Genomic DNA, 27945 nt, shown 5'->3' on the forward strand with positions numbered 1-27945 from the left:
TCAGTTAAGCAAAGAATATGACTTGGAAGTGTTTTCAGAGGAAGAGCTGGATGGCTCTGAAGAAGATACTCTGTATTTTCCTGCAAAACAAAGCACAGTGGTTGGGCGTAAGGACAGATAGCCTGAGACATCTTGGCACTTCAAAGCAAAGACAGTTAGACCTGTCCAGATTACCCAGTTGGCTAAGATTTGGCCTGCAGCCCTGATACTAGCTGGATTACAGCAGTACCAGCAACAACAGAGGTTAACCTGCTTCGTGACATAGCCAGGGTACGTCAGCCTGAACTGATGATTATACCATGGGGTAGTAATTTACTCAAACAAATGCAGGAGTTTAGTAGTCCTAGTTGAGGATGGTTGAGATGGATCCCAGCTCACTCCGTCTTGTGACCATGAGACTCTAAAGTAAGACCCAAGTGCACAGAACCTGTGAGCAGAGTGTAGAAGAGAGTAATAATACACGAGTTTCAGGTGGCAGTGCCATGGGAGGCAGTTGTGGGCAAGTCTCTTTCTTGTAGTAGGAGGCTTCTGTATCTGGCCAGTGTACTCATGTAAACTTACTGTAGCAGAGTCAGAAACCAACTTCTCTTTCCATTATGTGACTCATAAACTGACTTTTAAAAAACAGTTGCTTGCCTACATTAAATTCTTCCTTATCCCACTTTGACCAAACATCACAACCTTCTCTGAGCAATGGTTGGATACAAAGATTACACATTTAGGAAAGAAATGACTCATATTTCCAGCAATGCATCTTACAAGATAAAGTCATAGCTGAAATGTTGACGCCCATTAAATGACAGCCAGAGAACTTTTAAAGAGATACAGCTCCAAGGTGGTGAAGAGTACATGAACAGTAGATGAAATGAGGAGCACCGTGTCATGATAATATTAAGCTCAAAACAAAACTTGGTTAGTGGGTTTTAGAACTGATGAAACATGCCACTATCCAATACTTGTTTTAGGCTTTAAACTGAAAGAGGTAGATTTAGATTAGATATTAGGAAGAAGTTCTTCCCTATGAGGATGGTGAGGCACTGGCCCCATCCCTGGCAGTGTTCAAGTCCAGGCTGGATGGGGCTTTGAGCAACCTGGTCTAGTGGAAGATGTCCCTGCCCGTGGCAGGGGGTTAGAACTGCATGGTCTTTAGAGTCTTTTTGAACCCAAACCATTCTGTGTTTCTATGAATCTGTGATTCTATGATTATGCTGCTAGCATTATGCTACAATCACAATCAATTATGTTAGTGGTACCAGTGGCTCACTATAATTCCTTTGTATTAGGAGGTTAAATACCATCTACAGATGCATGGATAGACAAATAGATTGATAGATCTATTGATCTATAGATTGAATAGACATCCCTGAGAGTAAGAATACAGGCTAAACCTTGTTTGTGCTTCAGTAGGAGAGATTTACTGTCACATACCTGTTTTCCCACATAAGTTGTTAAAGGTTCTTGAAAATGGATAGCTCATAGCAAGCATTGGTGTCACCAGGATCAGGGAGGTTGACTGTAAGAGAAAAAAAATGCTTTTTGTCAAAAGCCAAGAACTTTCTTTGTAGCCACATTGAGGGAGGGCAGAAGAAAATGTTTACAATAAAGTGTTCAGTAGTACAAGCAGGCAACCCACCAATGGAGAAGCTAGATGTTTGTGAGGCATCAAGTTCACTCATTTACATGTTTATCATGGCAATGAAGGAGACCAACTTTGAAAGAAATGGTAGAACATAAACAGCATATCTCTAACTGCTGGTCAGCGAAGATGGCTTAGGCTCCAGAATCTGTCATATCAGGCAGTACAGAGTTCTGGTTCCTTATCTGAGGGAATATGTCCATTAAGACAACCAGAAAAGCTGAGATTTATGTGTTTAGGGATGATCCTTGAAGGCCAATAACCTGAGATAATCAGAGGCAAATTTAACTTGGCACACTAGAGGGCATTGGAACACAACACTACAGTCCAGATGGGAAAGAAGAAACGTTTGCTGCTAAAATGAAGTTTCTTTTTCGGTTCTGGAGTGGTTTGGAATTCCTCTAAAGATGTGTTAAAAAAGGTATGGAAAACGTGGGGTTTTTTTGTTCAGTCCCTCTGTGTTCATTAGGTTGTACCATGGTGGGGGAAATTAGGCAGTTTTGTGTATTGTCATCTGTATCATAAGGTGGTGGAGGAAGATGATATATGAATCACATCTAAAAAGTCTGATCAAAGACTTTGATCTTTCTTTATTTATTCCTTATCAGCAAATCTGCCAAGGAAATATGCCAATTCCCACTGGGGCAGCTTCCACAGTATCAACTAGAGTTGGAAGTGTCTGAAAAGGAGTTCAGAACTGTTATCTCTACTTTATTCTGCTGGATGTGTCAGTATAAGAGGGAATGAAGAATCTAACATGCTTAATGGTAGTTGCATCAGTTATTCCTGCCTTTCTTCCCAGGAAAATGGAATTTTTTCCCATAGTCAGAATAGCACCACATACAGCAGATGTCCTTTTCAAGTCAGAAAGAATGAATGGTGCAGTGTTCCCAGGAGTAATCCTCCTGCAGAAAGCAATGGAATAATTGGAGTACTGGTTAAAAAAAAAAAACAAGTGGATTATTCTGGGCATCTTAAATGAAGAAAAAATGAGGCAGAAACTGCATCTTTCCTGTCTCGTTCTGACACAAGGTCTGAGTGTGGCAGATGGCTGGAGCACTTAAAACCTAGAGCGCTGCTCTGTCTCCTTCCATGCCTTCAGCACATTGCTGGAGGGGGCATGCGTAAAGATCACTACTGGGTCCAATGCTGGTTTGACACCTTTGTTAATGATATAGATGATGGGAAAAGTACACCCTCACCAAGTCAGCAGAAGATGCAAAACTGGAATGAGTGGCTGGTAGATCAGATGAGTCTGCTGTTACTCAGAGGGACCTCAAGAGGCAGGAGAAATGGGATGACAGGAATCTTATGAAGTTTGACAAAGGGAAATGCAAAGTCCTCCAAACCCTGGGGAGGAACATCCCTATGCACCAGGGCATATGGGGGGGGCCATCTAACTGCACAGGAGTAAAAACGGAGCCAAACTTTTCTCCTTGGTGCCTACTAAAAGGACAGGAGGCGGTGGGAATGAAGACAGAGCCAGGCTTTTCTTTTTTGTGCCCAGTGAAAGGACAAGAGGCATTGGGAACAAATAGAAATGCAGGAAATCCCACTTAAGAAGAAACTTTTTCACTGTGAGGGTGTTCAAACACAGGAAAAGGCTGCACAGAGAGATTGTGGGGTCTGCATCCTTGGAGCTACTAAAAATCCAGCTGGACATGACTCTGAGTTATAGCTGACCATGCTTTGAGTGGGAGGGTGGTACTAGATGATCTCTGGAGGTACTTTCCAACTTCAGCAATTCCGTGACTTTGTGGAAGTTGGAGTGATTTGAGCCAATGCTGTTCCTCTGAGCTGACAGTCCAGCCTTAATAGACTCCTTAATTCCTTTGAGGGTATGTACCCATCTGTCTTAATTATCCTTATTTTTAAGTCTGCTTCCTAGTTCTTTAGCAACACCTGTACAGACTCTTCTAAAGCAATATAATATTCAGATACCAATATAAAATAAACCTCTATTGTCATTTAAGAATGATGCTAGCATTTATTACCATTTACTTTTTCCACTCCAAGTGACAGTGGTTAGATTCTGATGCCTTCAATCCCTTACCCACCCTCGCGTGTCTTCTTTACTAAGGGATTATGAATACAGAAGTGTAAGCTGAAATAAGTATTTCTGTGTTAGAGCTATCCATCCTCATGAAGCCATCCTAGATACAGGTATTATATTCTTGTTGGCTGAAACTTATCTGTATTCTGTGTCTGGGAATGTGGCTCCTCCTGTGCAGAAAAAGAGATGGACACACCTTTGGCATTAGCAGGAAGAGGGTAACAAACAACTCTGTAGCTGCAACATGTCTTCAGCCAGCAGAGCTCTTTATGAGGTAAATATTAGCCCACAGCCTCAGCTCGTGGCCCTCTCCTAGGTCTGTAATACACGGCCTGGGTCACTGAGGCTCTGACCTCATTGTGTGGTTGGGCTTCTCTATTCTGCTGTAGAGGTTTGTCAAGCCTCATTGTAAAAGCAGGTAGTTCTGTGGTTTTACTGCTTTGTGCACACTGAGAGACCGTTCCCCAACCTTTCTAAAGGGTACTGGTTGCTTAATGTCATAAGCAGAATTGTACTTGGTTGGATGTAAGTACTGTCTAGCCCAGTTGCTTCTTATTCAATGTAGCCTATAGCAGAGGCCCTAGGGAAGTTTTACAAAAGCAAAGTGAGCACGTAACAGCAGATCTCCAGAATGTTCTTTCCCCTTCTGCCCATCAGAGGTACAGGAATTCTGGAGGCAAAGGCAACACTTTAAGGGTGTTTAACAGCCCTTAATGGCCTATGAAGCTTACACAACATGAAGTAAATCACAGCTCGTAAGGGGATACAGTGTACAAGTTATTTTCTCCTCTCTCCTTCCAATTGTGGGCAGCAATATGAGAAGAAATAGACGGACCTAGTCCATTAGTACATGGCTCTGTGGTTGGAAAGCCACGAGCAGGTCAAAAGCTCAAGGGTAAGAATCAGAGACCGAGGCAACAAAGGAGATCTTATGGTTGGTGTCTACTACAGGCTGCCCAATCAGGGGACTATTGATGAAGCCTTCTTACTCCAGCTTACAGGAGGCATCACGCTTGCAGGTTCTTGTCCTGCCAGGGGACATCTGCTGGAAAAGTAGCATGGCAAGCTATAGGCAATCCAAGAGACTCCTGGAGCGCATTGAGAATCACTTAAGCCAGGTAATAGAGCCCTACCAGGGCAGATGCAATGCTAGACCTGATGGTCATCAGTGCAAGCAAGCTAATTGGTGATGTAAAGATTGGAGGCAGCCTGTGCTGCAGAGATCAGGCACTCGTGGAGTTCACAGTCCTGAGTGTGGTGAGACAGCCAAAGTGTACAGTTAGGACCCTGAATTTTAGGAAAGCCAAATTCTAGCTCTTTAAGGTATATGACCTTAAAGAGCCAACAGGACCCCCTGGGAAACTGCCCTCAGGCACAAGGGAGCAGAACAGAGCTGGCAGATCTTTAAGGATGCTTTCCATAAAGCACAAGAGCTTGTGATCCCCAGGTATGAGAAATGGGGTAGGGAATGCCAGCTGGCATGGCTGAGTCGAGATCTGCTGGTGAAACTAAAGGGCAAGAGGGATATGCACAGGCAGTGAAAGCAGGCACAGGTATCCTGGGAAGAGTACAGGGACACTGCCTGGTTTTGCAGAGATGGGATCAGGAAGACCAAGGTGTAGCTGGAGCTGAACTTGGCAAGGGATGAGAAGAATAACAAGAAGGGCTTCTACAGGTATGTCAACTGGAAGAAGGTGGTCAAAGAAAGTGTACCTCCCCTGATGTGCAAGACTGGAAAACTGGTAACAACAGACAAGGAGAAGGCTGAAGTATTCAACAACTTTCTTGTCTCAGTCTTCACTGGCAGGCTCTTTCCCCACACCTCTCAAGTGGATGAATTGCAAGGCAGGGACTGGGGGAGCAAAGTCCCTCCCACTGTAAGTGAAGATCAGGTTTGTGACCATTTGAGGAACCTGAACATACACAAATATATGGGACTTGATGAGATCCATCCCAGCATCCTGAGGGGATTGGCTGGGGTAGCTGCCAAGCCACTCTCCATGGTATTTGAGAAGTCATGGCAGCTTGGTGAGGTCTCTGGTGGCTGGAAAAAGTGCAGTATCACAACCAGTTTCAAAAAGGTTAGAAAGGAGGACCCTGGGAACTACCGACCTGTCAGCCTCACCTCTGTGAATAGGAAGATCATGGAACAGATCCTTCTAGGAGCTATGCTAGGGCACATGAAGGACAGGGAGGTGATTCGGAACAGCCAGCGCAGCTTTACTAAGGGCAAGTCCTGCCAGACCAACCTAGTGGCCTTCTGTGATGGAGTGACTATATTAGTGGACAAAGGAAGGCTACGGATGTTGTCTGTCTGGACTTCTGTAAAGCCTTTGGCACAACATCCTTCTGCATAAACTGGAGAGATATGGATTTGATGGGCGGACTATTCAGTGGATGAGGAATTGGCTGGATGGTGGCATCCAGAGGGTTTGAGTTGCAATATCTCCATCCTTTCCCTCTCATAGCTGAAGGGCATCTTCCCCACGAAGTTCCCTTTGTATTTCCCTTAGGTTGTGAACAAGTAATAGTACCACTGAAATTTTCTGTTTTCTACCTTCAAGTTTCCATTGTATTTTGTGGTTTATTTCTTGCGGAATTTATATCAAATGTCCACCAACCTCCTTCTAAGTTTTTACTAATTATAGGTAAAGCAATGAACTTTGAAAAAGTGGATATATTTATGCTGTTAGCGTCTTCTCTTTTATCTAGCAGTAACCAAAATACATTTTAAGATCATACTTCTAACCTTTGTTTGCTGAGAACTCCATTTGGACATTGAATTCCTTTTCAGCAGGGCTTCTTGTATCTATTTGTTAAAAAAACATAATCGATTGGTAAATCCAGATTTACGTTCAAATTCCAACAGTATTTTCATGCAATACAAGAAATAATTTGAATTCTTACCTTCTTGTCCCAGAAAGTCCCAAACACCAAAATGAATAATCCCTAGGAGATAGATAATTATATGCAGTTTAATGATACCTTTCAGTTGCAGTACTTTACTTAATAATTATTTCAAACATTGTCTGTGCTGACTGTTTAAACTCTGAACTCTTTGACAGAGGGCATTTTTCTAACTGCATCTCACATAACAGAGTGCTAATGCCGTAGGAGTTTTCCAGGCCTGGACTATTTAAACTGGGTGTATATCTCTTCTACAGAAGTGGCACAGATAGTTTGCTAGCAGTAAACATATTTAGAGTAAGGGACCATTGTGTATGGAAGACATGCCCTGCCTATGCTCCCCAGATAAGCTAGCAGTTTCAACTGAAGCATACAATTTTGATGCCATTCTTAAGAGACAGAGTAAACGTAACTACTATGTCCTTAAGAAACCCCACTGTACTGGAATACTACTGGCCACCTAAATACGTTGTTGTAAAAATCATACTGACTGAAAATTTTCAATCGTGTGTATTTTGGTCAGTTTCTCTCTTTATTATTAGTACTTTTCAGCTGTTCTTGGTGACTCTCATGTTGTTTATAGTCCCTCATTACTTGAACACACAAGAGCATAATATGATGCCTCCAGATGCACTGTAAATGAAACCAGACAGCTGAAGCTTGCCCACCTGAACATAACAGGGCTATTTTCCTGATCTTCAGGAACGAAATTCTTCCCAAAGGTACTGGAAAAGTTGGAAGTTATATTTACCCAGCTTTATCTATAAGGCACCTCTGTTGATGCAGCTGGGAATATGAAATGCTGATGAATTCCCGGAATGGGTTTCCCAAAGAGCCCTTTGGGAATAAGGATGTGTAAGGCAAACCTGATCTTTCCCAAGCTGTTTTTATTCCCCTTCAAACACAGCACTGCAAGAATGTCACTACACGTTAAATGGTCATACAGGAAACAAAACCATATGTATGTGTAACTCACCTGCAAAGCATTGAGCAGAGCAAAGAGGATGTGGAAAATTCGATGACTGTTTTTGATGATGGTGGCAAGGCCAAATCCCCAGGTGAGACCTAACAGGGGTGTCAAGATGGCCACACTTTTGCCAATTTGAAACAAAGAGTTCCTCTCCTGCCTGTTTGACCTATCCCCAATAGTTGGCCTCAGTATTTTTATTATAACAACTGCGGTGATGAACAAATTCATAGCCACGATGATCAGGGCAGGTATGACGAAGGCCAAGAGAGCTTTGCTGTCCTTCCAGTTGAGCCAGCAGACATCCTTTCTGGTGTAATTGTTCCTTGGCAGTGTGACAGCAATGGTGATGGCTGCAATGGCAAAGGGGCACCCATATCCCAGACAGAATGCCACTGCTTTCTGGGAGGTCTTGCTTGTGTTATGCAAGATGAAGACCAGTCTGTAGAAAAGAATGAGGCCCAGGCTGAGCATCCAGAAAAAGACACACAGGTAGAATAAATGGATGAAGAAGGTGGCCACAAAACAGATACCTCTGCTCATCTGTTGGTTTTGGTCACTGATGGAGGCAGTGACAATGAACCAAATATCAGCAATCAGGAGCGATGTAGCTATGTTGAGTATACAGACATGGCGCATATAGGAGGTTGTGTTGTTTGTCACGTATTTCCAGACTAAGGATTCAATTATAATGCAGACCAACAAACTCAAGATTGAAATGGCCAGGCCAATGTAGGTAATATAATCTTCAAAGATTAACTGGGAGGATTTATCAGGTGACATCAGAATGGAGAATGATGTCAAGTGATTGCAGGAACAAATGACATAATCTTCTACTTCTGTGGGGGTGCAACCATTAGTATCCCAGCCCCCCCCACCTTTGTTGAGTGTGAAGTTCCAAAAGACACATCTGGGCATCTTTAGAGAAAAGTTTTTCTTTGCAAAGGTCATATTAATATCAAACTTCTGGCTTCTGTTGCTGCTCACAGTTGTTGATAGCAGTAAGCCGTTCAGATACTCAGACTCATTCTGGGGCAAAATATGTCCAAGTTTTGAGTACATCACACTGACAATGGTTGAATTTTGGGTTAGAGTCTGAATTTCAGTTTCGTCAATGAGCACATTAACAGTGAGGTTTTCTGTACTGCGGAAGTTCTTATTATAATCCATGTTGCTATTTTCTGTGACAACTACACCTTGTAGCTGAAGGCTGTTTGCAGAGACAGGAGGAATGGTATTATTAACTGGTTGGAGACGCAGGGAAAAATTTTCTACTGAATGCAGCAACAAAGAACTTTTGAGTATCTCCTCTTTATTCAGGTCCTCCCAAACTTTAGCTGTGGAATCAGAAACAATGAGGTCCACTGTGGAGAGGAAATTCTGGAACAACAGAAGAATAACGTTGTTACTGAAATCCCGTACAAATCGTTGTTTCTGATGGTAATTTCTATGTGGTCCTAGAATTGCCTTTTGAAAAAGCCCAACATCTCTTTACGTTGCTCAATCAATGTGAAACCTACCGCTGTTAACCCTCTGAATGCTCTATTTTAAATTTACAGTTTCCAGAAATGTAGCTGTGTAGCTTTTTATTTTACATATTACTTAGTGGTTTTCTTCTCCAGCCTTCTTTTCCTTCTTTCTCAGGCTTTGTGCTCACTCGCTATCATGTAGGGTTCTCCAGTTACCAAATGTTGTCTCTTTCTTTGCTCAGAAAAGCAGTGCTTTTCCTCTGTAGCTTACAATCAATGTTTCCAAGTATTTCTAAGATTTGCTTTGCTATTAATTTGTTGTAACATCTAATTGATTTTCTTTGCTTGATCATGGCTCCTAGAATTCAAATTCCCTATTTCAAACTTTTTTTCTATTTCTCCTTCTACTCATAGAATCATAGAATCATGGAATGATTTTGACATTTTAAGACCAGTCCAATCCCCTTATTATGGTCAGGGACATCCATCCTGACCTTGAACACTTCTAATGATGGGGTATCCACAACTTCTCTGGGAAACCTCTTCCTGTGTCTCACCACCCTCATTGTAAAAAATTTCTTCTTTATGTCCAACCTAAATCTCCCCTCTTTTAGTTTAAAACCATTGCCCCTTGTCCTGTCATTACAGGCCCTGATAAAAAGTCTTTCTCTGTCTTTCCCATAAATCCCCTTTAAGCACTGATGGGCTGCTATAATGTCTCCCTGGAGCCTTCTCTTCTCCAGGCTGAACAACCCCAACTCCCTCAGCCTTTTCTCATAGGAGAGTCGTTCCAGCCCTCTGATCATTTTTGTGGCCATCCTCTGGACCTGCTGCAACAGGCCCATGTCTATCTTATACTGGGGAACTCCACAGCTTCATGTAGTGCTCCTGGCAGGGTCTCACTAGAGCAAAATAGAGGGGGAGAATCTCCTCCTTCAACCTGCTGGCCGTGCTTCTTGTTATGCAATACAGAATACAGTTGGTTTTCTGGGCTGCAAGTGCACATTGTGTGCTCATGTCCAATTTCTAGTTGCTAAGCATACCACATCCTCTCTTTCATGCATAGGTTTGTCTTCATCATTTTGACTTATAAACTCTTCCGTATCTTTGGTGTCATTTCATCTTTACTCTCTTAATACTTTCCTTCTCCTGACCCTAAATAACTATGCAAGTTCTCTTGGGAGAATGTCATCCCCTGTGACAATAGGGGCCAATGGGCTTTACAAGTAGAGGTAAGACTTAAAGCAAAAACTTACTTGAATAGTGAGCTCTTCTGCATCTGCTGGGATAGAGGAGATCATACCCAGGATGGTAACGATTGCGCCTAGGTTTGCAGGAGAATTGTTTATAATGTTTTGCTCCTCTCCTGTCTTTTCCTTAAGCTCTGCAAGGTAGTTAGGTAGGTTTGCTTTTTCCTCAGGGCTGTTGACCAAGGACTGGAATAGAAGATAACAAATAGTACATCAGATATGTGCATTTTACCTAGAGCTTGATCTTCCTTCATAATGGCTACCCCTACACTAGTAAAATAAACAGAGACAGGGTCATTTTAGACACGCTGGTTGTGTTCAACTCTCTGACCCTCCAGAACATGGTATCCTAACCTGTTCTGGGTTAATATCCGGAGTGTTGTGGAGAGTGGTCTCTTCATGAGAGAGTGTGGTCTCTTGTCTGTGCTAAGTCACAGACTCCTGGAAGAAAATTCCCCCCTGGTAATTTTTGGGAAGAAAATAGTTTGTTTGGGCCCAAACATATGAGGGATCAAAATTCAACAAGCGGCAAAAATACGTAACTGAGTAGCTGTACCTCTGCCTGAGACCTTGCTGTGCCTAATTTACTAAGACTTACTAATTTACATAGTAAGTATTTGATGAAGGAAAGATACTTGTTCTCATTTAAACTCCATGAGAGAAGGGTGACTCTGGATGGTCTGTAGAAGTGAAGATCACTATGATAGGATACATAGGCTGAAAATCAAGGCCCAGCACTTATTTGTGAAGCACAGAGGCTGAGGGGAAATGCTACATGGGGCCTGGGTCTGAGAGCAGTGCCTGAGCATGGTTCAGGGGACACTGCAGGCCAGTGATGCTATGAATAAGGTCACCTTGCCAGGGGAAGAGAGCGTTCATATCTATGGACATCAGCCATACAGTGCCATGTGCCCCCTGGGCCAGAGATGGGGACTGACTTGTGTAGATATAGCCAGCATTCTTTACACCTTTTAGAACATAGTTTTAATTAAGTATTTGATTTCTTAATGCTTCATGTATTTTATGTTGTTAAGCAAAAAAACACCCAATAAAAAATATTTGCTTTCTTCTACTACCACACACCAACCTCTAGAAAACTCATATATATTACCTCGGCACTAGTCAGCAGGTTGCTTATTGATACAGATAGGCAGTCATTCCTTTCAAGCTTCCATGATTTGCCAGAGCACTTGTACCTTTTACTGCCTCGGGTAAAACCATGTGGATTATCTAACTCACAGCATGGCTTTATTAAGGTAGACCCTTCTAGTCCAATTCCAAAGCTGTCTGAGCAGGAAACTTCCTTATCTGTATTGAGAAAAAGACATGGAGGTGAGAAACTAAGAAGCAGGGAGATTAATAATTTACCCCCATCAAACCTGTGACAACCTGAAGTTCAGAGGCCTTTAAATTAGTTGTGATTTCAGCTTGCTGTCTTCATTAATTATTACTTTTCAGGGTCTATGTCGTACATTCTCCAATTCTTTTGAATCATGAAATTGAAAATTAAATTTAATAAAGCCCCTTGGTTTTGAATACTGAATCAAATTAACAGACTAATACCCAAGGTTTTAAGATTTGTCTGTTAGATTACAGGGTTAGATAGAAGTGGACTGGGATTATATTGACCACTATGTGAACAGTAAATCAAGCAAAGTTTATTCTGCCAGGTCTCAGTGCTGCTGTAGCACTAATAGGAAATTGATTAAGACCTTGTGCAATCTCAACAGTTTTTGATGAACAGCTAATTGGTTTCATTTGGTTTGTAATATCAGTAAGTATCTGCTGATTAAAGTAAATAAAATGCCTGCATATGTGCTGCCTAAGAGAGTGAAATCTGACTAGATGCACTGATTCAGCATTAGGCACCACTACTGTGGAAAACCCCCAGATTTCTACGTTATGGCAATGTCCAACATTTCTTTCTTTCCAATTTAGAACAGAAACTGAAATATTCAAACTCTGGTCAGAACTAAACATTGAAACTGGATTTAGCAATGTTGAATTGCAATTATCCATGTGTTTAAAGTGGATATGCTCTCCCACAGGGGGACCTCCTGAACTAGAAGATTTCTTCCTGAGGCACCATGGTCTTTCATCTTTGCTAAATTGTTGGTGCAAGCTGGGAGCTGCTTGACCACACTTCAAAACAGAGCTGAAGCTTAGTGGTGCAGGCTGCACTGTATAGAAGTAGGAATAGAAAAACTATAACTACAGCTATAGCTATAACTATATAGATAAAGACACAGATATAAAGAACTATAACTGCTTGGGAATGTACTGGGGCCACTGTCAAATACAGTGAAGACAAAACATCTTGTCTATTTTTTTAATTTTTTTAATTACAGCAGAATTGATATTTTCCTCTGTATTTCAAAATTTCTCATCAAATAAGGAGACAAAAACCATTGGCTAACAAAACCTGCTCCTGTTAGGTGTCACCAGTGATAAATCTGTGGCATCTGATTTAACAAAGATATTGGGATTTCCTATTTAAAAGCTTTAAACAGTAACTTTTCTTCTTACCAGCTATTAGGTGCAGTCTTATACTTTCACTGTTGACTTCCTGTCCAATGCGGTTAATAAACTTGCAATGTGCACTGAGCTCTTTCTTCTTGCTGCATTCTGTTTCTGTGTAATTGTACATGTAGCAAAGCAGATTTCCCTTTTTCTTCTTCTCTGTATGGAAGGATTAAGATAAGTTTGGGGTCAGTCAGCAGAAAGCTTCAGCAAAACTTTCTTTTCTGTGGGTCCTAGAGAAAGAAACCTTCCTTTGTGGAAAAACTTCCTTTCTGCATGCTGATTTCTGCCTCTCACTCCCTTCTGGCAGCTGGTGCATGACCACTAGCTTTTCAATTACTGGTGTGTGAGCAAATCCTGCCCAGACCCTCTTTTACTGTGCAGGAACCAGAGTTTGCTTAAAAATTGTTTTGGAGAATACTTCTTCCTGCTTCTGCTTCTATCAATCACAGGTGTTTCATTTAGGCTAGGTTGTTATTTTTGTTCTGCATTTCCCTGGTTCTTTGGAACTCAGGATCTGCAGCAGACTCCTATTGCTTTTCGATATGCCTGTGCCTGAGGGTCAATGACTGCAATCTTTTCTAAGAAGATCTCAGTAGATTTCTTATCAACCAATGGACCCCTCAGTTTCCACCTGCTTTACAGTTCAGCCTGGGTTTGCACTCCTGCATGTCTTCTGAGTTAGTTTAGGTGGACCTTCTTTGCTTTTGTTTTCAAATTAATTGTTTTGTGACTCACTTAAAAACTTCTAGTCTATAAAAACATGTCAGGGAAGCTGCAGAGTTGCCCTAAATTTGAAGACATAGAAACTTAGGGTTTTTTTCTGTTACCTGTATCCTTGAAGAAAACAGAACCGTTCTTTGAATTGCATTCTTAATGAGTTATTCTACATTTTTCATAAATAAATAGATCTTGTTAAGTAATGTTTCCATGATACTCAGTTCAAAAAAGTGGCAGAGTGAAAGATAAAAGCAAACAAATGGCATCCAGCAATTTCTAATCTGAACAATGGTGAGGATGCTCACTTCTTACTGCCTGGCAAGACAAACCAAACATTGAATGTACCTATTATGTATTTACCACTACAGCAGTGAATTCAGCTGCCATTCTATTAATCTCAACCATGCTCCACATGGATGGTAGCCATCCTAAGAAATAGTCCATTTCATTGTCTTTAACAGTCTCAGGAGTACTTGTGAGTTTTCCTAATAGCAGTAAGATTGAATTGGTTACAGAGGCCTAACTGAAAACAGAAAGCCAAGGAACTGGGTTGCAACACATAATGCAGCTAACGATTCTGCAAGTTTATTATTTCTTACCAACTTGAAATTCATTTTGTTGAACCACAAATGTAACAGTGTAATCTTCCTTGGTGTTAGCACTGATGCAGCACTCGAGGGCTTGTTGCATTTTGCACTGCACAGGTGTTTCAATGGGGTCTATCAGGATGTTCTGCTTGAGAGGCAAGGAAATAACCTCAATTGTCACATTGGCAGAACTCTCCGTGTGCTTCTGGGACAGTGTGCAGATGTAGGTGCCTGAAAGGAGTGACACAAAAAACATGTCTCAGTCAGTAGAATTGCTCCTGAGTTTTTGCATGGTCATGAGCCCTAATACTGAACAAGTACAGTGCTGTTGGCAGCATCATGTCTTACTGTCCTCCAGCAGTTATAATTTTAACTCCTGTTTTAACTTACTGTGGCCAGAGTTCACAGTGATTTGCAGGGCTAAGAATGCTACAAATGATGCAGAGATTTCATTGCCTTTGTAGCCAATATAAACCATGTTCACTCACCGCTCCAGTCCTGTGTGGCAGTCTTCACTGTGAGCACAGATGTGGCTGGAAATTTGCTGGTTTTGATGCACCCATCACAGTCTACTATTTTTGTGGCATTTCCAGATTGGATTTTCCAGCTGATACTTTCGTAATTGCTCACATCACTTTCACACGTTAGACTGAATGCATATCCCTCAGAAACTGCTGAGTTTACACTTGAAGATATTGTGACATGGGCTAGGACAACACAAGACAGACATCACATTATTGAGAGTCACTTGTTATAATGATTTCCTTGCAAATGACATGTGCCATAGAGGCCACCTATGCATTAACGTGCTGGTGGTCTGGTACATGCTACCTGATTCTTACCTGTCCGGAAGTATGTCACTCTGATGTTTTCACTGTGCCTGGCACCATGCCCAGTCTGCAGCTCACATGTGTATGTAGTCACTGTACCTGACTTTTCAGGTGAGCATAGTGACTCACTGATGTTGAGCTTGTATTCAGTGCAGTTTTCACTGAAACTGGAGACTCCTAAAGAGAAATAAACATCCCTTGTAGGGCTGAGGATGTCAAAAAACACCTGGACTCTGGAAAACACAAGCAATCACTCCAGCTAAGGAAAACCTTGTAATGTAACCTTTGATAGCACGGCACTTTTAACACATCATTGCTGGAGTTCATTCACATTTTTTACTCTGTTTTTCACAGTGGTAATCCAAAGGCCTGATTGTCAGCACAGTGCTGGGCACCTACTGCCCAAATCAGTCTAAAAGCATCAACATTGCTTGGCTAGCTCAGGATAAGCCAAAATTAGAAGTATTCTGGTTTGGCCTAACCTCATTATCTGAGATGTTTAGGATGAGTATCTCTTTGCAATGCGTTTACTTGGTGCTTTACTAACTCTTTATATTCACATTATAAGTAAACCCCTGTGGGATGTGATATATCAAAACTACAGGTAGAGAGGGAAACTCTCCACTCAGTATTAAGCTATGCTGCAGTTTCAAAGTGTAGTGCCTGCCTGTCTTGGTATGTGGTACACAGGAGCTTTTCATTCCCCAAGGACGATTCTGGAGATAGCAGTAGAGACTGATGCACTCATCCTTGCTCTCAAAACTAGACAATACAGAAAAAAAGTTTTTGGGAAAAGCTGGTATGATGCTGCTCCAGGCAGCTGTTTCCATCCAGGATGGCACAGTTCTAAGCGTCCATGTCTGCACTGTACATGGAGATGCCCAGAATCCCACCGACTCTGGCACAACACATATGGAGTCCGTACCATGCTGTCCATCCATCATCCTCCCACCACCCACCTTTGGAGCATACCCTGTATTCATCCTAGGACTTGGCCTTTGGGGTAGCCAGTTAGAAGGAGATCTTTGAAGAACAAAAACCACAGCAGGTGAAAGACAACTGTTTGTTAACCTTACCTGTAATATTGATTGCTCCATTTACTTTCCAGTCACCAGTAAGTGATGGTAAGTGTTTGTCAATACAACAGGACAGCAGAGGACCATTAGCCTGCATTTCAGGACTGTTGCATGTAACATTGATGTCGTTTAAGTTTGGAGTGATGTATAGCGGAGACACGGCTATTGTTTCTGTGGCCTTGTATATCAATGTGTTAAACTGATCGCTGCTTGTGAAAGTGCACTTATAGGAACCTGTAAAACATAGGCAATATCTTACCATTGAGAACACATTTTGATGTTTTTTCCTCTACATATGGAGTCAGGAACTGGGAGCTACTTTTGTCCCTGGTTTTCACATCTCCCTGCTCTGCAGTGGCTCTGATACTTGCTAATTAAAATGTACCCTCAGGTCATCTGCAGTATGCTTTCTGCAGACTCCTGGTGCCAAACGTGTCCAGGTTAGGCAGCTTCAGTCTTGCTGGGTACTTGAGAAGAGACCAGCAGTCTGGGAGTGAAATACTTAAGATCTGGCTGAGTTGGTGATTTGGAGGTCTGTATACTGCCCATAGCCCACATGGCAGCAATATGTCACAGTAAGAATATAGACTGTCTGTGCAAAAGGTTCCTACACAGAATGGGTGAGAGAGAGGTGTCCGGGGTGGACTCCAGAAGAGGTGGCACTCTATGTGCAGGCACATATGCTGGTGAGAAGGCATTTCCAAAGAGAGCACATACCAGCCCAAAGATGTTTGGACCCATAGCTCCTACCTTGTGTATGTGTGCCTAAACATGTGGTCCCACAGTACCCTTTTTGAAGTTAAAAGTAAAATTCATGATCCAAAGAATTGAGTAGGAGCTTGAGTCAAACCTCTGATAATACATGATAATTCCCCTGATAACTCCTCCCAGCAAAATGCCACAATTTGACTGTTCCTGATTTTCAAAAAGCCCTAAAACCGAACATGTAAAACTGCAGCTGTGAGCGCTGATTGGTTAGGTGATGTTTGCAAAGGGGGCAAACGACATCGAGGACAAATTCAACCATAGCCTTATCACACCAAAAGGGTGGGAAGGCCCCACAGCCATGTAGTCACAGCTGTCTCCTGTGATATGGCAGTGAAGCCTGGCACTGAGAATACCCAAGCCTGTGTATTCACTTCAGTCATTTCACATCTTCCTGGCAATGCCAGTCCAGTCAGTACATAGTTCATTAAAGGTAAAAAAAAGCACCCCAAAATTGTGAGGGACACTGGAGACCTCATAGCAGCCTTCCAGTATCTGAAGGGGGCCTACAAGGATGCTGGGGAGGGGCTCTTCCATCAGGGGCTTCAGTGATAGGACAAGGGGCAGTGGGTTTAAACTTACACAGGAGAAGTTTAGATCTAAGGAAGAAGTTCTTTACAGTGGGGGTGGTGAGGCACTGGAATAGGTTGCCCAAGGAAGTTGTGAATGCTCCAACCCTGGCGGTGTTCAAGGCCAGGTTGGACAGAGCCTTGGGCGACATAGTTTAGTGTGTGGTGTCCCTGCCTATGGCAGGGGGGTTGGAACTAGATGATCTTAAGGTCCTTTCAAACCCAAACAGTCTATGATTCTATGATTCTGTTTTTCACATTGCCTCTAGGAAAACATAGTCACTGCATTCCTCTTTGCTTTTTATAGAACTAACCACACTGGAAATTTACATCTGCTGTTTTAACAATAGAAAATCATACCAGAATCCTTCATCATAATGTTGGCAATTTTAAGAGTTGACCTTGAGGTTTTCTTTGTAACTTTTCTCTCCATTGAATAGCGCATGGAGGTTGAGATAATCTGATCGAAGTGATACCAGGTCACATTTTTAGACGTTGAATTTATCTCACAAATCAGTGTTACTGTATCCCCTTCAAAAATGTCTGCAGGACTCACAATGAAGTTTGTCTGATCTGGGAAGACAACGAGCAACATTCTGCATTACTGTCATTTCAGCTCACGTCTTTCATCTTTCATATATCTTTCATCTTGTGGGAATCCTAGGTGCTTCACAGCTAATGCACACTCAACATCAGCTGCAGGGCACTACTTCTGATAGAAGGTATGCAATCTTCCCTTAACGTATTCTCCTACTATCTTTGTCAGCCAAAGATCCCAGACAGTTTTACGCAGAGAGACAGAAATACTATCACCGCCACTATTATCTAAGTAAATAAACTGGGAAAAGAAGCAACCAGGTTGACGTAATCCTCTGAGACCAACAGACCAGCACTCAGTGCACTGATAATACAGCACCTCTGGGGCAACTGAGTTGTAACACACTGTCCTGCAGCAGCATGAAAACATTTCAAGTAAGCCAGGGGGAACCTGTTCTCATGTCAGCTGCAAGAGGTTTTGCTTTTGTCTGAAGATGTGGGAAGTGCTGGCAGCCTGATATGCTAAGAGCTGTCTCAGTTCTGGAGGTGAACTTGAGGGTATTCAAGCTCTCTCCCATGGATGGACTGCATGAGAGTTCACTGGAGTATCTAGAAGAATTTGGTTTTCTATGTAAGGCACTGCATGCATAGTCATCTCATGTAAGTCCTAAGCTTTGGTGGTACAGGATGAAACAGAACAGCCAGAGAAATAAATGTTTTTCAAAGATCCAGTAACAAATAATCAACAGTATAAAGCAGCTACATGGTTCAGGCTAGAAATACTCAAGTAAAGGTTGAAGGAAAACACTGAGAGAGCTTTAAACTTACCAGTTATTTCTGTTGTGAAGGTAGCTGGGTTTAGCCGGTACAGTGAATCTAGAAACTGTGGTGTAACTTTGTTGGCATTTGCTATCTGTTCAAAGCTTACTGCTCCTGCTTTTACTTCATAGTTCACAAAAACACTTCCAGGCCTGAACAGATACAAGAACGAGAGAAGCACCAGAATTAAAAATTGTTGCATACTAGTGGTTTTCTATGTTGTGTTGACCCGTCTTGCATGGCTAGGAAGGCTTCACAGGGCTCTCCTTCACAGGCTTCTGATGTGACTCAAGACTTGCTCTGGAATACATGAAGGTTATGCTACAGCTCTTCCCAAATTAAGAACACGTCTATGTGAGATCTCCTTTGCCTGCTGTCTATCTCTATTAAACTTCTCTTAGATTCCTAAAATACAGCTACATTTATATATGTGTGGACACAAATAATATCTCTGTTACTCAGATCCAATGTTATATTCAGAGCCAAAGTACTAACTCATCTTCCTGATGATCTAGGAAATGATATTAGGTTTACTCACATCTATTTCCCCTTTTGGGTGGAATTCAGTCTTTCCCACAAAAGGATTTGATCCAGATGGAGAACGCTTATGTTTCTTGGAATTTTGCACAGTAGTGAATTTTACCCACAATCCTATTTCCATGCTAATCTTTGGGCTTTCCTTTGCAGCTATTATACTGTCATTCAGTACGTAGATACTGAGTGTGTGTACATAGATACTGAGTGTGGGTTCTAGCCAGAGTGAATGTAGTCTTTGCTGACCAGTGTCTCATTGGGACTAGACAGAAAGATTTGTGTCTTCCATGAGAAAAGTAAATTGTTTACTTACCTGAAACCAGTCACTGTTGCCGATACAAAGCCTGGTAAACATCTGTAGCTAGCATTAAACTGTAAAAAAAGACATATCACATGACGTAAGTCCTCTGTACATTGTTCTAGTCCTCTGTACATTAAAATGGGAACTTTTCATTCCACACTGATGTAAGGGCATGTAGCATATCTGATATAACAGGCCTGGCGCTTTCCCCACTTTCATGGGATAATTTGTATTGATGGTTTCATTCGACAGGTGCTCATGTAGATTTAAGCTGGGACCAATTATGTGATGTATCTTTTTCATGCTTTTGATGTAAGACATTCCTAAATGCTTCTCTATTGTCAAGCATATTAAAATTAATGGGAATATTTTCATTGCCTTTCAGTGGAGGGAGGTCAGCCTTGGCCCACTTTGTAGCTACCACTGCTGCATACTTCACAGCTCCCCACAGACACAGTGACACTACACCCAGTTTCACAGACACTCAGGGTAAATACCATATTTCTTAGAGGGCTTTCTTCCTTCAGAGATGGAAAACTAAAGTCATTACCGCTTTTTCAAGGTCAGCTTTGTATTGTTTGTATAGTTTGGAAGAAGAATCCCTGAGATCATCGCAAAAGTCTGTGTCAAGTCTGACTGACATATTCATTACAATGGGCTCTCCCATACCACATGAATCTGTAAGGAAAAACATACAAATTAGTGTAAAAAATAATCACAATCAATGCTTACAAACTGATTTCTTAGCTTTTTCTGCTAATTTAATAATAGAATTATAATATCATATAATGGGTTGGGTTGGAAGGGATCTTTAAAGATCATCCAGTCAAACCCTCTTGCCATGGGCAGGGACATCCATCCTGACCTTGAACACTTCCAGTGACGGGGTATCTGCAACTTCTCTGGGCAACCTCTTCCTGTGTCTCACCACCCTTATTGTAAAAAATTTCTTCCTTATGTTCAATCTAAACCTACCCTCTTTCAATTAAACCCACTGCCTCTTGTCCTGTCGTTACAGGCCCTGGTAAAAAGTCTTTCTCTGTCTTTCCTATATAAACCCTTTAAGTATTGAAAAGCCACAATAAGGTCTCCCTAGAGCCCTCTCCAGGCTGAACAAGCACAGCTCTCTCATCCTGTTTCCGTAACAGACGTGCTCCAGCTCTCTGAGCATCTTTGAGGCCTCCTCCTGACTTGCACCAACAGGCCCATATTCCTCTTGTGTTGGGGACCCCAGGGCTGGATGCAGTACTACAGGTGGGGTGTCATGAGAGCAGAGTAGAGGGGCAGGATCACCTCCCTCGACCTGCTGGTCACAATTCTTCTGATGCAGCCCAGGATACGGTTGTGTTTCTGGGCTGCGGGTGCACACTGCTGGCTCATGTCCAGTTTTCATCCACCAGTACCTCAGCATGGCTGCTTTCTACTGCTTCACTCCCCAGCCTGTATTTATATTGGGGATTGCCTTGACCCAGGTGCAGGACCTTGCTCTTGGTCTCATTGAACTTCATGAGGTTTTCACAGGCACACTTCTTAAGGACATCACTTGTAACTGGCTTCAACTTGGAGGTTGAACCATTGACTATAACTCTTTGGACATGGCCACCTGACTAGTTTCTTGTCCATCTAATATTTCATCTGTCAAACCCGTATCTCTCCAATTTAGCAGCAAGAATATTGTGGGGGATCATATTGAAGACCTTATAGAAGTCTAAGTAGATGACATCTGTAGCTCTTCCCTTGTCCACTGATGCAGATAGTCCATCCTATAAGACCACTAGATTATTTGGGTACAATTTGCCCTTGGTAAAGCTATCTTAATACTAAATCAAAATCTTACAACTTGCCAAGATTCATTTGTATAATAGGAAAGTTGGGGTTCTCCTAATTTTCTATATCTAATTTGGATGCCTGTCATCTGCTAGAAACCTATGCAAAACTGTAGACACTTTCTAAAGGTGATACATTTGGACCATGATAAGCAACTTCCCTGCGATGGCTGAATTACTACATTGCTCTAGATATAGAAAGTTTGTATGAATAACTTTGATCAAATACTTATCTTTTACATAGTTAAAGTTACACAGGACATATCTCCACTTATGTTTCACTGAAATGAATGTAAAAATCCTCAATGACTTTGGAAGGGTAATATTCTGGGTGAAAACCAATCAACGGGCACAAAAAACCATAAAATTCTTAAAGAGGTACTGGAATTTTTTAAGCTGGGTCCACTTAAGGACATGTCTATACGGTTTAGTGGAGGAGCATTGTCCCCAGGGCCCTGGACTTCCAAGGGGTGTGTGACTTCCACATGGAAGAGATACTAGATCTAGTTCTGGAAGTAGTACAGCAGTATTTATATGGGGCTGCCCTGTAATAAAAGCATTGCCTCAAAGCAGAGTTGATTAGAATGGGCATGCTGACAGCACTGGACTGCTTCCAGCTCTAGGGCTACCTCCAGATGACTCTGCATGCTGCTCCATCACAAATCAGAGGAAGAACCTCATAGGTGTTTGTCTGGGATTGCAGAGACAAGAAGCAGAGTTCCTTCACAGTGCTGCCGAGCCTAAGTGCCCAGTCATCAGTCAGGTTCCTAAAAACCCATGGGCACCTTGTCACAAGAGTCATGAAATAAAACCAAGCAAAAGATTCATGCTAGATTTTTGCTCCTTCTCTTCTCTTGAGCACTGTGGCACCCTTTGGTCACATTTCTAAGTTCCTCTGCTGAAAATCTGATGAGATGAAACTTTCTTTACTTAGCAGAGTGATTCCAGGAGCTGGGGCTCCAGTATGGCACTAAATATCTGCAAGTACTTGCGTCAAGGTGGATCCACATTTCAGTGATGAAGTTCAGCACTGTTTCTCCTTACCTTTAGTCTGTGGCTCACAGTAAGGCCCGGAGAAAGGCATTTCCTTCATGTAGCCGCAGGGCAGGTCAGGTGCTAGGCTGACAGAAGGGCAGGTTATCAAGTCACCACACACCGCACTTGGCCAGGCATATCCATCTTCACAGGAACAACAGCTACTGTTCTCACCACTGGGCAGACAGACTTGTATAAGACAGACAGAGAAATACTATGAGAATGGTAAACATGGCATTTTGTATTGCATGGTGTGTATTCACCCTGCTGTACCTTTACGCCAGTAATCTCAACTAAATGTTGCCCTTCTTGTGAGTTCACTTGAATGATGCAAACATGATGATCTGACACCTTGCAAACCTTACTATACTAATGACAAATGACTAACTAGAAATGGGAACTAGACTGGTAGAGTGATGAGTCTGATCAATTACTTTTACATAATTGAATGCAGATGTGAAGCCTGATCCTAAAAATTTACCTGGCATGTAGGTCAGGGTCTTGTGATGGTTTTCAAATTGGGTGTTTCTATACTGCCTGAGCTGGAAGCAAAAGTATAGGCTTTTAAAGATTTTAAGAGCATGTAATGGTCATTATATGGTGGCCGGCGAGGTGCTGTCTAATTCTAACTATCCTGACAGATGCTGCATGAGAGGAGGTAACATTATCACAAAGTCCTTTAAAGACATACATTCTCTCTGATAAAAACCCCGAACCACTTCACTGTCATTTTTTCTGTTCTTAATGTACCATTGACAAAACAAGGTATTAAAGTGATTTTCACGCATTGCATGTGACCCTGAAGACCTCTAGAAGATCCATTTGCATGTTGCTTTGAGAAGCCATAAACACTTCCTTTTGCTACTTAAACACTACTTTGGCACATAAACACTGCTTTATGTGCCAGTGATAAGAAGGTACCAAATCTCTTCCTCTACTTTTGTAAATGCTCAGTGTGTTTGTATATCCTTCCCTGTATTAGTTACTTGCATGTGATGTTGCACGACCACAACTCATGTAATAAAACCTGTCTGATATCTTGTCCAGTAAGAACACTGTTAGTGAGTTATGATGTAAGGGAAAGACTGCTCCTCATGCAGCCTATCATTTTGGTCAGGGTCAGAGTACAGCCTCTTACAGCGATTTACGTTTCAAATGCAAGTGGAGGGAAGTAAACAGCCTGATATCTGCGGTCGCAGCTTCCTGAAACTTGAAAGTAACTCAGACTGCCTGTTAACTCAAACTGGAGCAAAATCCTTTGGCTCAGGCTTCTTCTGGCTTTGTCTCTTCCTTAGGAAAAGAAAAGCACTCAGGGTTATTCCTAATGCCAACATTATATATAAAGGAGTGGAAGGATGCAGATAACAAAACATGCTGTTGTGTGCTAGAGCATCAGTCTTATTGTGTCTTTCAGTAGACAGCAGAGACAGTTCAGTTTTGCTGATTTCTGAGTGTTATGGATGGTAAAACTGAGAGAGATCAACTACTGGCAAAAAACCCACGTTACCCAGAATATAAAAATAAATAACCAACCCACCTGTGGAAATGTCAACGTTTGAAACTGTCATTTCCACATTCGAAATATTTGTTGAAACTGGAAGATGAAGGTTTTTGAAATAGTCTTTGACTGGCTCCAGAAAAGATGAATCCGTAAGGCTTATTTCAATGTCAACAGTGTATTCCAGAGGGGGAAGGTCAAAAATAAGCACTGAAAGAAAAGAGAAATAGTTGTGTGTGAGGGAAAATCAGAAATTGATGGCTTCCATTTAGGCATTTGGGCTCTGTGTTGCTTAGTGAGGCATTCTGCTTCGGAAATCTTCTTCCCTATTCAGCAGATATTCTGCACACGTTTTATCTGCTGCTTGTCTGACAAAAGAGACTTCTTTGGTCTTAGGGCAACAGGAAGCTGATACAAATGGCATAATATATACAGAGAAAAGCTGTCTCATCCCTTCTCTCCCTTGACTCAGAAAGTGGATGGATTGTCAACCACAGAAACCACACAATTTTCTTGTGATCCCTGTACTGCTAAGAGGCTTGGGTTCTTTTCTACTCCAGGCCAGATTGGACGGGGCTTTGAGCAACCTGGTCTAGAGGAAGGTGTCCCTGCCCGTGACGGGGGGGATGGAACTAGATGATCTGTAAGGTCCTTTCCAACTCAAACCACTCTGTGACTCTGTGTCAATCTCTGACCAGACAAAATTGTTCACCTCATTTGTTTGTGCCTTTATTACTGTACGGGTTTTGGCTGGAGTAGAGTTAAATTTTCATGGCAGCCTGTATGGGGTTATGTTTTGAATTTGTAATGAAAACATTATCAATAACACGTTTTAGTTATTGTTGAATAGTGTTTACACAGCATCAAGGCTTTCTCTTTTTACCACTCTGTCCTCCCTGCCAGCAGGCTGGGGGTGCACAAGAAGCTGGAGGGGGTCACAGCCAGGACAGCTGATCCCAACTGGCCGATATAAAGTCACACACCAAATGACCTGTCGTGTGGTATCCACACCATGTGGCGTGATGTTCAATATATAAAGCTGGGGGAAGAAGAAGGAAGGGGAGAACATTTGGAGTTACATTAGTTTGTACTCCCAAGTAACCATGTTTGATGGAGCCCTGCTTTCCTGGAGATGGCTGAACACCTGCCCACCGATGGGAAGTGGTGAATGAATTCCTTGTTTTAATTTACTGATTACAGAATCACAGAATCACAGAGTCACGGAGTCATTAATGTTGGAAGGGACGTTAGGGGATCATCTAGTCCAATCCCTTTTAAACTGTCTTTATTTCAATCCACGATGAGTTTTCTCACATTTACCCTTCTGATTCCATCCCCCATCCCACTGGGGAAGAGTGAACAAGCAGCTGTGTGGTGATAAGCTACCAGCTGGAGTTAAAACACAACATCTATCTTCCCCTTGATGATCGCAGTTCGGTACCTCAAGAGATGCTGGCCTCAATAGCAATTTCACCCCTGGCTTACTAGAAACCCACTCTGTTACCATATGTTTGTGTACATACTGTTTCGCTTCTGCCTTTGCATCTCTGATTGGAAGTTTTGCTCTACTGGCTCACTGTCAATCTGTGGGCAAAAAAGAGAGTGAAGTTCTGTGAAAAAACAAAGTGAAGCTTTAGCTGTTGTTGGCAAAAAATGGGTGAAGAAAATGCATAGGTAGGTTTTTTCCCCCCAGCAATCTTACGCCCTCCCAGGTTTTCCTCTTTAAACAGAATATGTGTATCTTCCATGTACGGAAGTAAAACACCATCTGAGGGATGTACTGAGTTTGTAGGTGTCTGCATATTTCTGCCAGGCAGTTGCTTCAGCTTAGCAGGAATTATCAGCTATGGGGCTGATTAAGTGCTCTTAGTCCAGGGCCAGCCTCGCAAACTGCTTGGGAAACCTGGCCACTCAGCCTTTGAATCCAGAACATGGGCTTATGCCACCCTTTGTTTTCCTCTTTGTTCTGAGCTTCTAGCTCTGTGGCAGCAAAGCCAACCTGAGGAGGAGTAGAAAGGGGTTTGAAATGTCTTGGCTACAGCTCAGGTGTCAGGTCAGCTATTCTCTGGGCACAGGATTGACCAGGGCAGTGGTGGCACCATTTCAGTATGACTGGGTTCACGCAGGGTGCAGCCAAGTGAGATGCAGACCATCTTATTTTTTTAATCATGCCCTAAGAATACACTGGCACCACAGTTAGCAAGAAAGGCTGAAGAACAAGCAAAGACACGGGTAGGAAATTCGCAGCTTTGTGAGTTTCTTGATTCCTACTGAAATCTTTATTTACAGAAAGGGTGAATAGCTTGGCAACTCTTAAGTAATCTCTTTACATAAAGGAACCATCTGGTGTGTGATTAGAACTGGGCTTCATAACGCAGCTGTGCTGGCAGTGAAGATCCCAAAGTGCACTGGAATTTTTGCACTGCTGGGGTACTACTGTTCGCCTTAGAGGTTAGCTAAGAGCTACAGAAAGGCCACTGTGATCCATGTCTTCCTCTAGGGTTGGACTAAGTGGTTTCTCTTTTCCTTTATTCTCTCAAACAAATGCAGGGTATTGCTACATACATATTGTTGCTAAACACTTCACATATTTCACAGCATTAAATGATGACTCATTTGCAGGTTGAAATAGGCATCAATGATGTTGAAAAATAAGGCGTTACTCTTAACGAAAATGCTTAAGTGCTGACATGGAGACAGTTTGAAAAAACAGAGAAAACTAGATATGTGGTCACTATTATACATCTGAAAAAGAGCGTATCAGGGTGCTGGCATCAGCTGTATCTTGGCTTTCCAACAAAGGGGATTAGTGACAGGAACAGCTGAGTAGTTCCCACCTTCCTTTTCAAGTTCCAAGCCTTTTTTCAACCTACTCAAAAAATTACGTTGTGTTCTGGTCAGTCCATCAGAACTAAGGTCCCTGTGGTGTTAGGGGCTGAACATAGATGTTAGAATCTGTTTTGGCTTGACAGGGTTCATAATGCAGAAGATGAAAAAAACATTTTCTGGACCAATAATAACTGTGATAGATCAAGAGTGGGTAGATTTGTAAATCAGTTTTCCTTTCCTAACTACATTAACTTCCATTTTGCTATACCATTTCTTCTCTGCTCCTCTTCTTTCCTTTCTAGTTAGGGACTACTTGTGCAGAAACTGTTAAGAAAACTATAAACAGGATGAAGCACAAAATGGCTTTCCACAGTTCACACTATTGATGAAGCAAAAACAGTATGGGAGGATTATTGAAAAAGTGGGAAACTGAAGTGAAGCCTGACTGCAAGCACAATGCCCAAACACAGGGCTCTCAGGAGTGGCATTTTGATCATCTACTTGTCCTACTGTCAAGACAGTGGTAAAAATCTTGTCATCTACCTGTAAGCACCTCCGTGCCTGAGCTAGTTTTGTTGACACGCCATTTCTAGGCAAGATTTATTTGGTTTCTCTCTCACCCAGGAACAGCACCCATGTAACTGTTATTTAAGCTTAGCTCCAGGGACAGCAATTTTAATCCTTTGTGGACTAACACAAGTGAGAAACCAGTTTTGCTCAGTTCTTTCTGGAGAGGAGTAGAACTGGGAAGCAAGAAGATCCCAGTTCCTGTATTTCTCCATCTCTTTTACACACTGGGGAGACTTTGGGTTGAGTTTCCCCACCTGATCTTATACGGGCTTCCTCTAAGGTTTTGTGGATATAAAGGAGAGCTATCACAGCTGGGTGCTACAACTAGAGACCAAATGAAAACCAGTGAGGCTGGGAAAGGACACTTACTACATATCGGATGAATGGCTCAAAGTTTGAGTCCTGTGATGTCTGGCAACATGCTGTGACCAGTAGAAACAGGCAGTGGAGGCTTACAGTAATCGGGGACGGCATTTTGTCCAGTGACTGCTCTACAGCCTGAAAAGAAAATGAAGCAAAAGCAGCAGGGAATTTTCAGTTGGCTCATGCAGTAGAAAATACCAAACACTCTACAAGAACAGCGTGTTCAGACTTTTCCAGCACCCTCTGTCTGCTCACTCCTTCCAGGAAGAGCATGAAACAAGCTC

General features: G+C 42.2%; 1 protein-coding gene across 1 annotated transcript; it reads right to left on the reverse strand.

Annotated features, from left to right (window-relative positions):
• GPR116 (G protein-coupled receptor 116) lies at window positions 1-27772 on the reverse strand. The gene is made up of 20 exons (XM_010020287.1): window positions 27668-27772; window positions 25423-25483; window positions 23939-24109; window positions 22411-22590; window positions 20091-20218; window positions 19553-19611; window positions 18715-18857; window positions 17710-17922; window positions 16016-16249; window positions 14952-15116; window positions 14598-14816; window positions 14122-14340; window positions 12809-12961; window positions 11394-11590; window positions 10289-10468; window positions 7573-8943; window positions 6597-6638; window positions 6439-6498; window positions 1429-1513; window positions 1-80 (listed from the first exon to the last, which is right to left on the reverse strand). Exons 1-20 carry the CDS (start codon window positions 27770-27772, stop codon window positions 1-3), a joined length of 4065 nt encoding a protein of 1354 aa, XP_010018589.1.
• Between the last annotated feature and the right edge of the window lie 173 nt (window positions 27773-27945).

Source organism: Nestor notabilis, unplaced genomic scaffold, assembly GCF_000696875.1.
Source record: "Nestor notabilis isolate BGI_N333 unplaced genomic scaffold, ASM69687v1 scaffold708, whole genome shotgun sequence".
In the NCBI taxonomy this organism is placed as follows: domain Eukaryota; kingdom Metazoa; phylum Chordata; class Aves; order Psittaciformes; family Psittacidae; genus Nestor; species Nestor notabilis.

Coding starts and splice junctions, on each gene's coding strand:
- GPR116 (XM_010020287.1), bottom strand. CDS start 27,772: ATGCCGTCCCCGATTACTGTAAGCCTCCACTGCCTGTTTCTACTGGTC. Junction 14,817..14,951: donor AGTGACATACTTCCGGACAG/GTAAGAATCAGG, acceptor GTGTTGTCCTAG/CCCATGTCACAATATCTTCA. Junction 11,591..12,808: donor AAGACTGCACCTAATAGCTG/GTAAGAAGAAAA, acceptor TTCTCAATACAG/ATAAGGAAGTTTCCTGCTCA.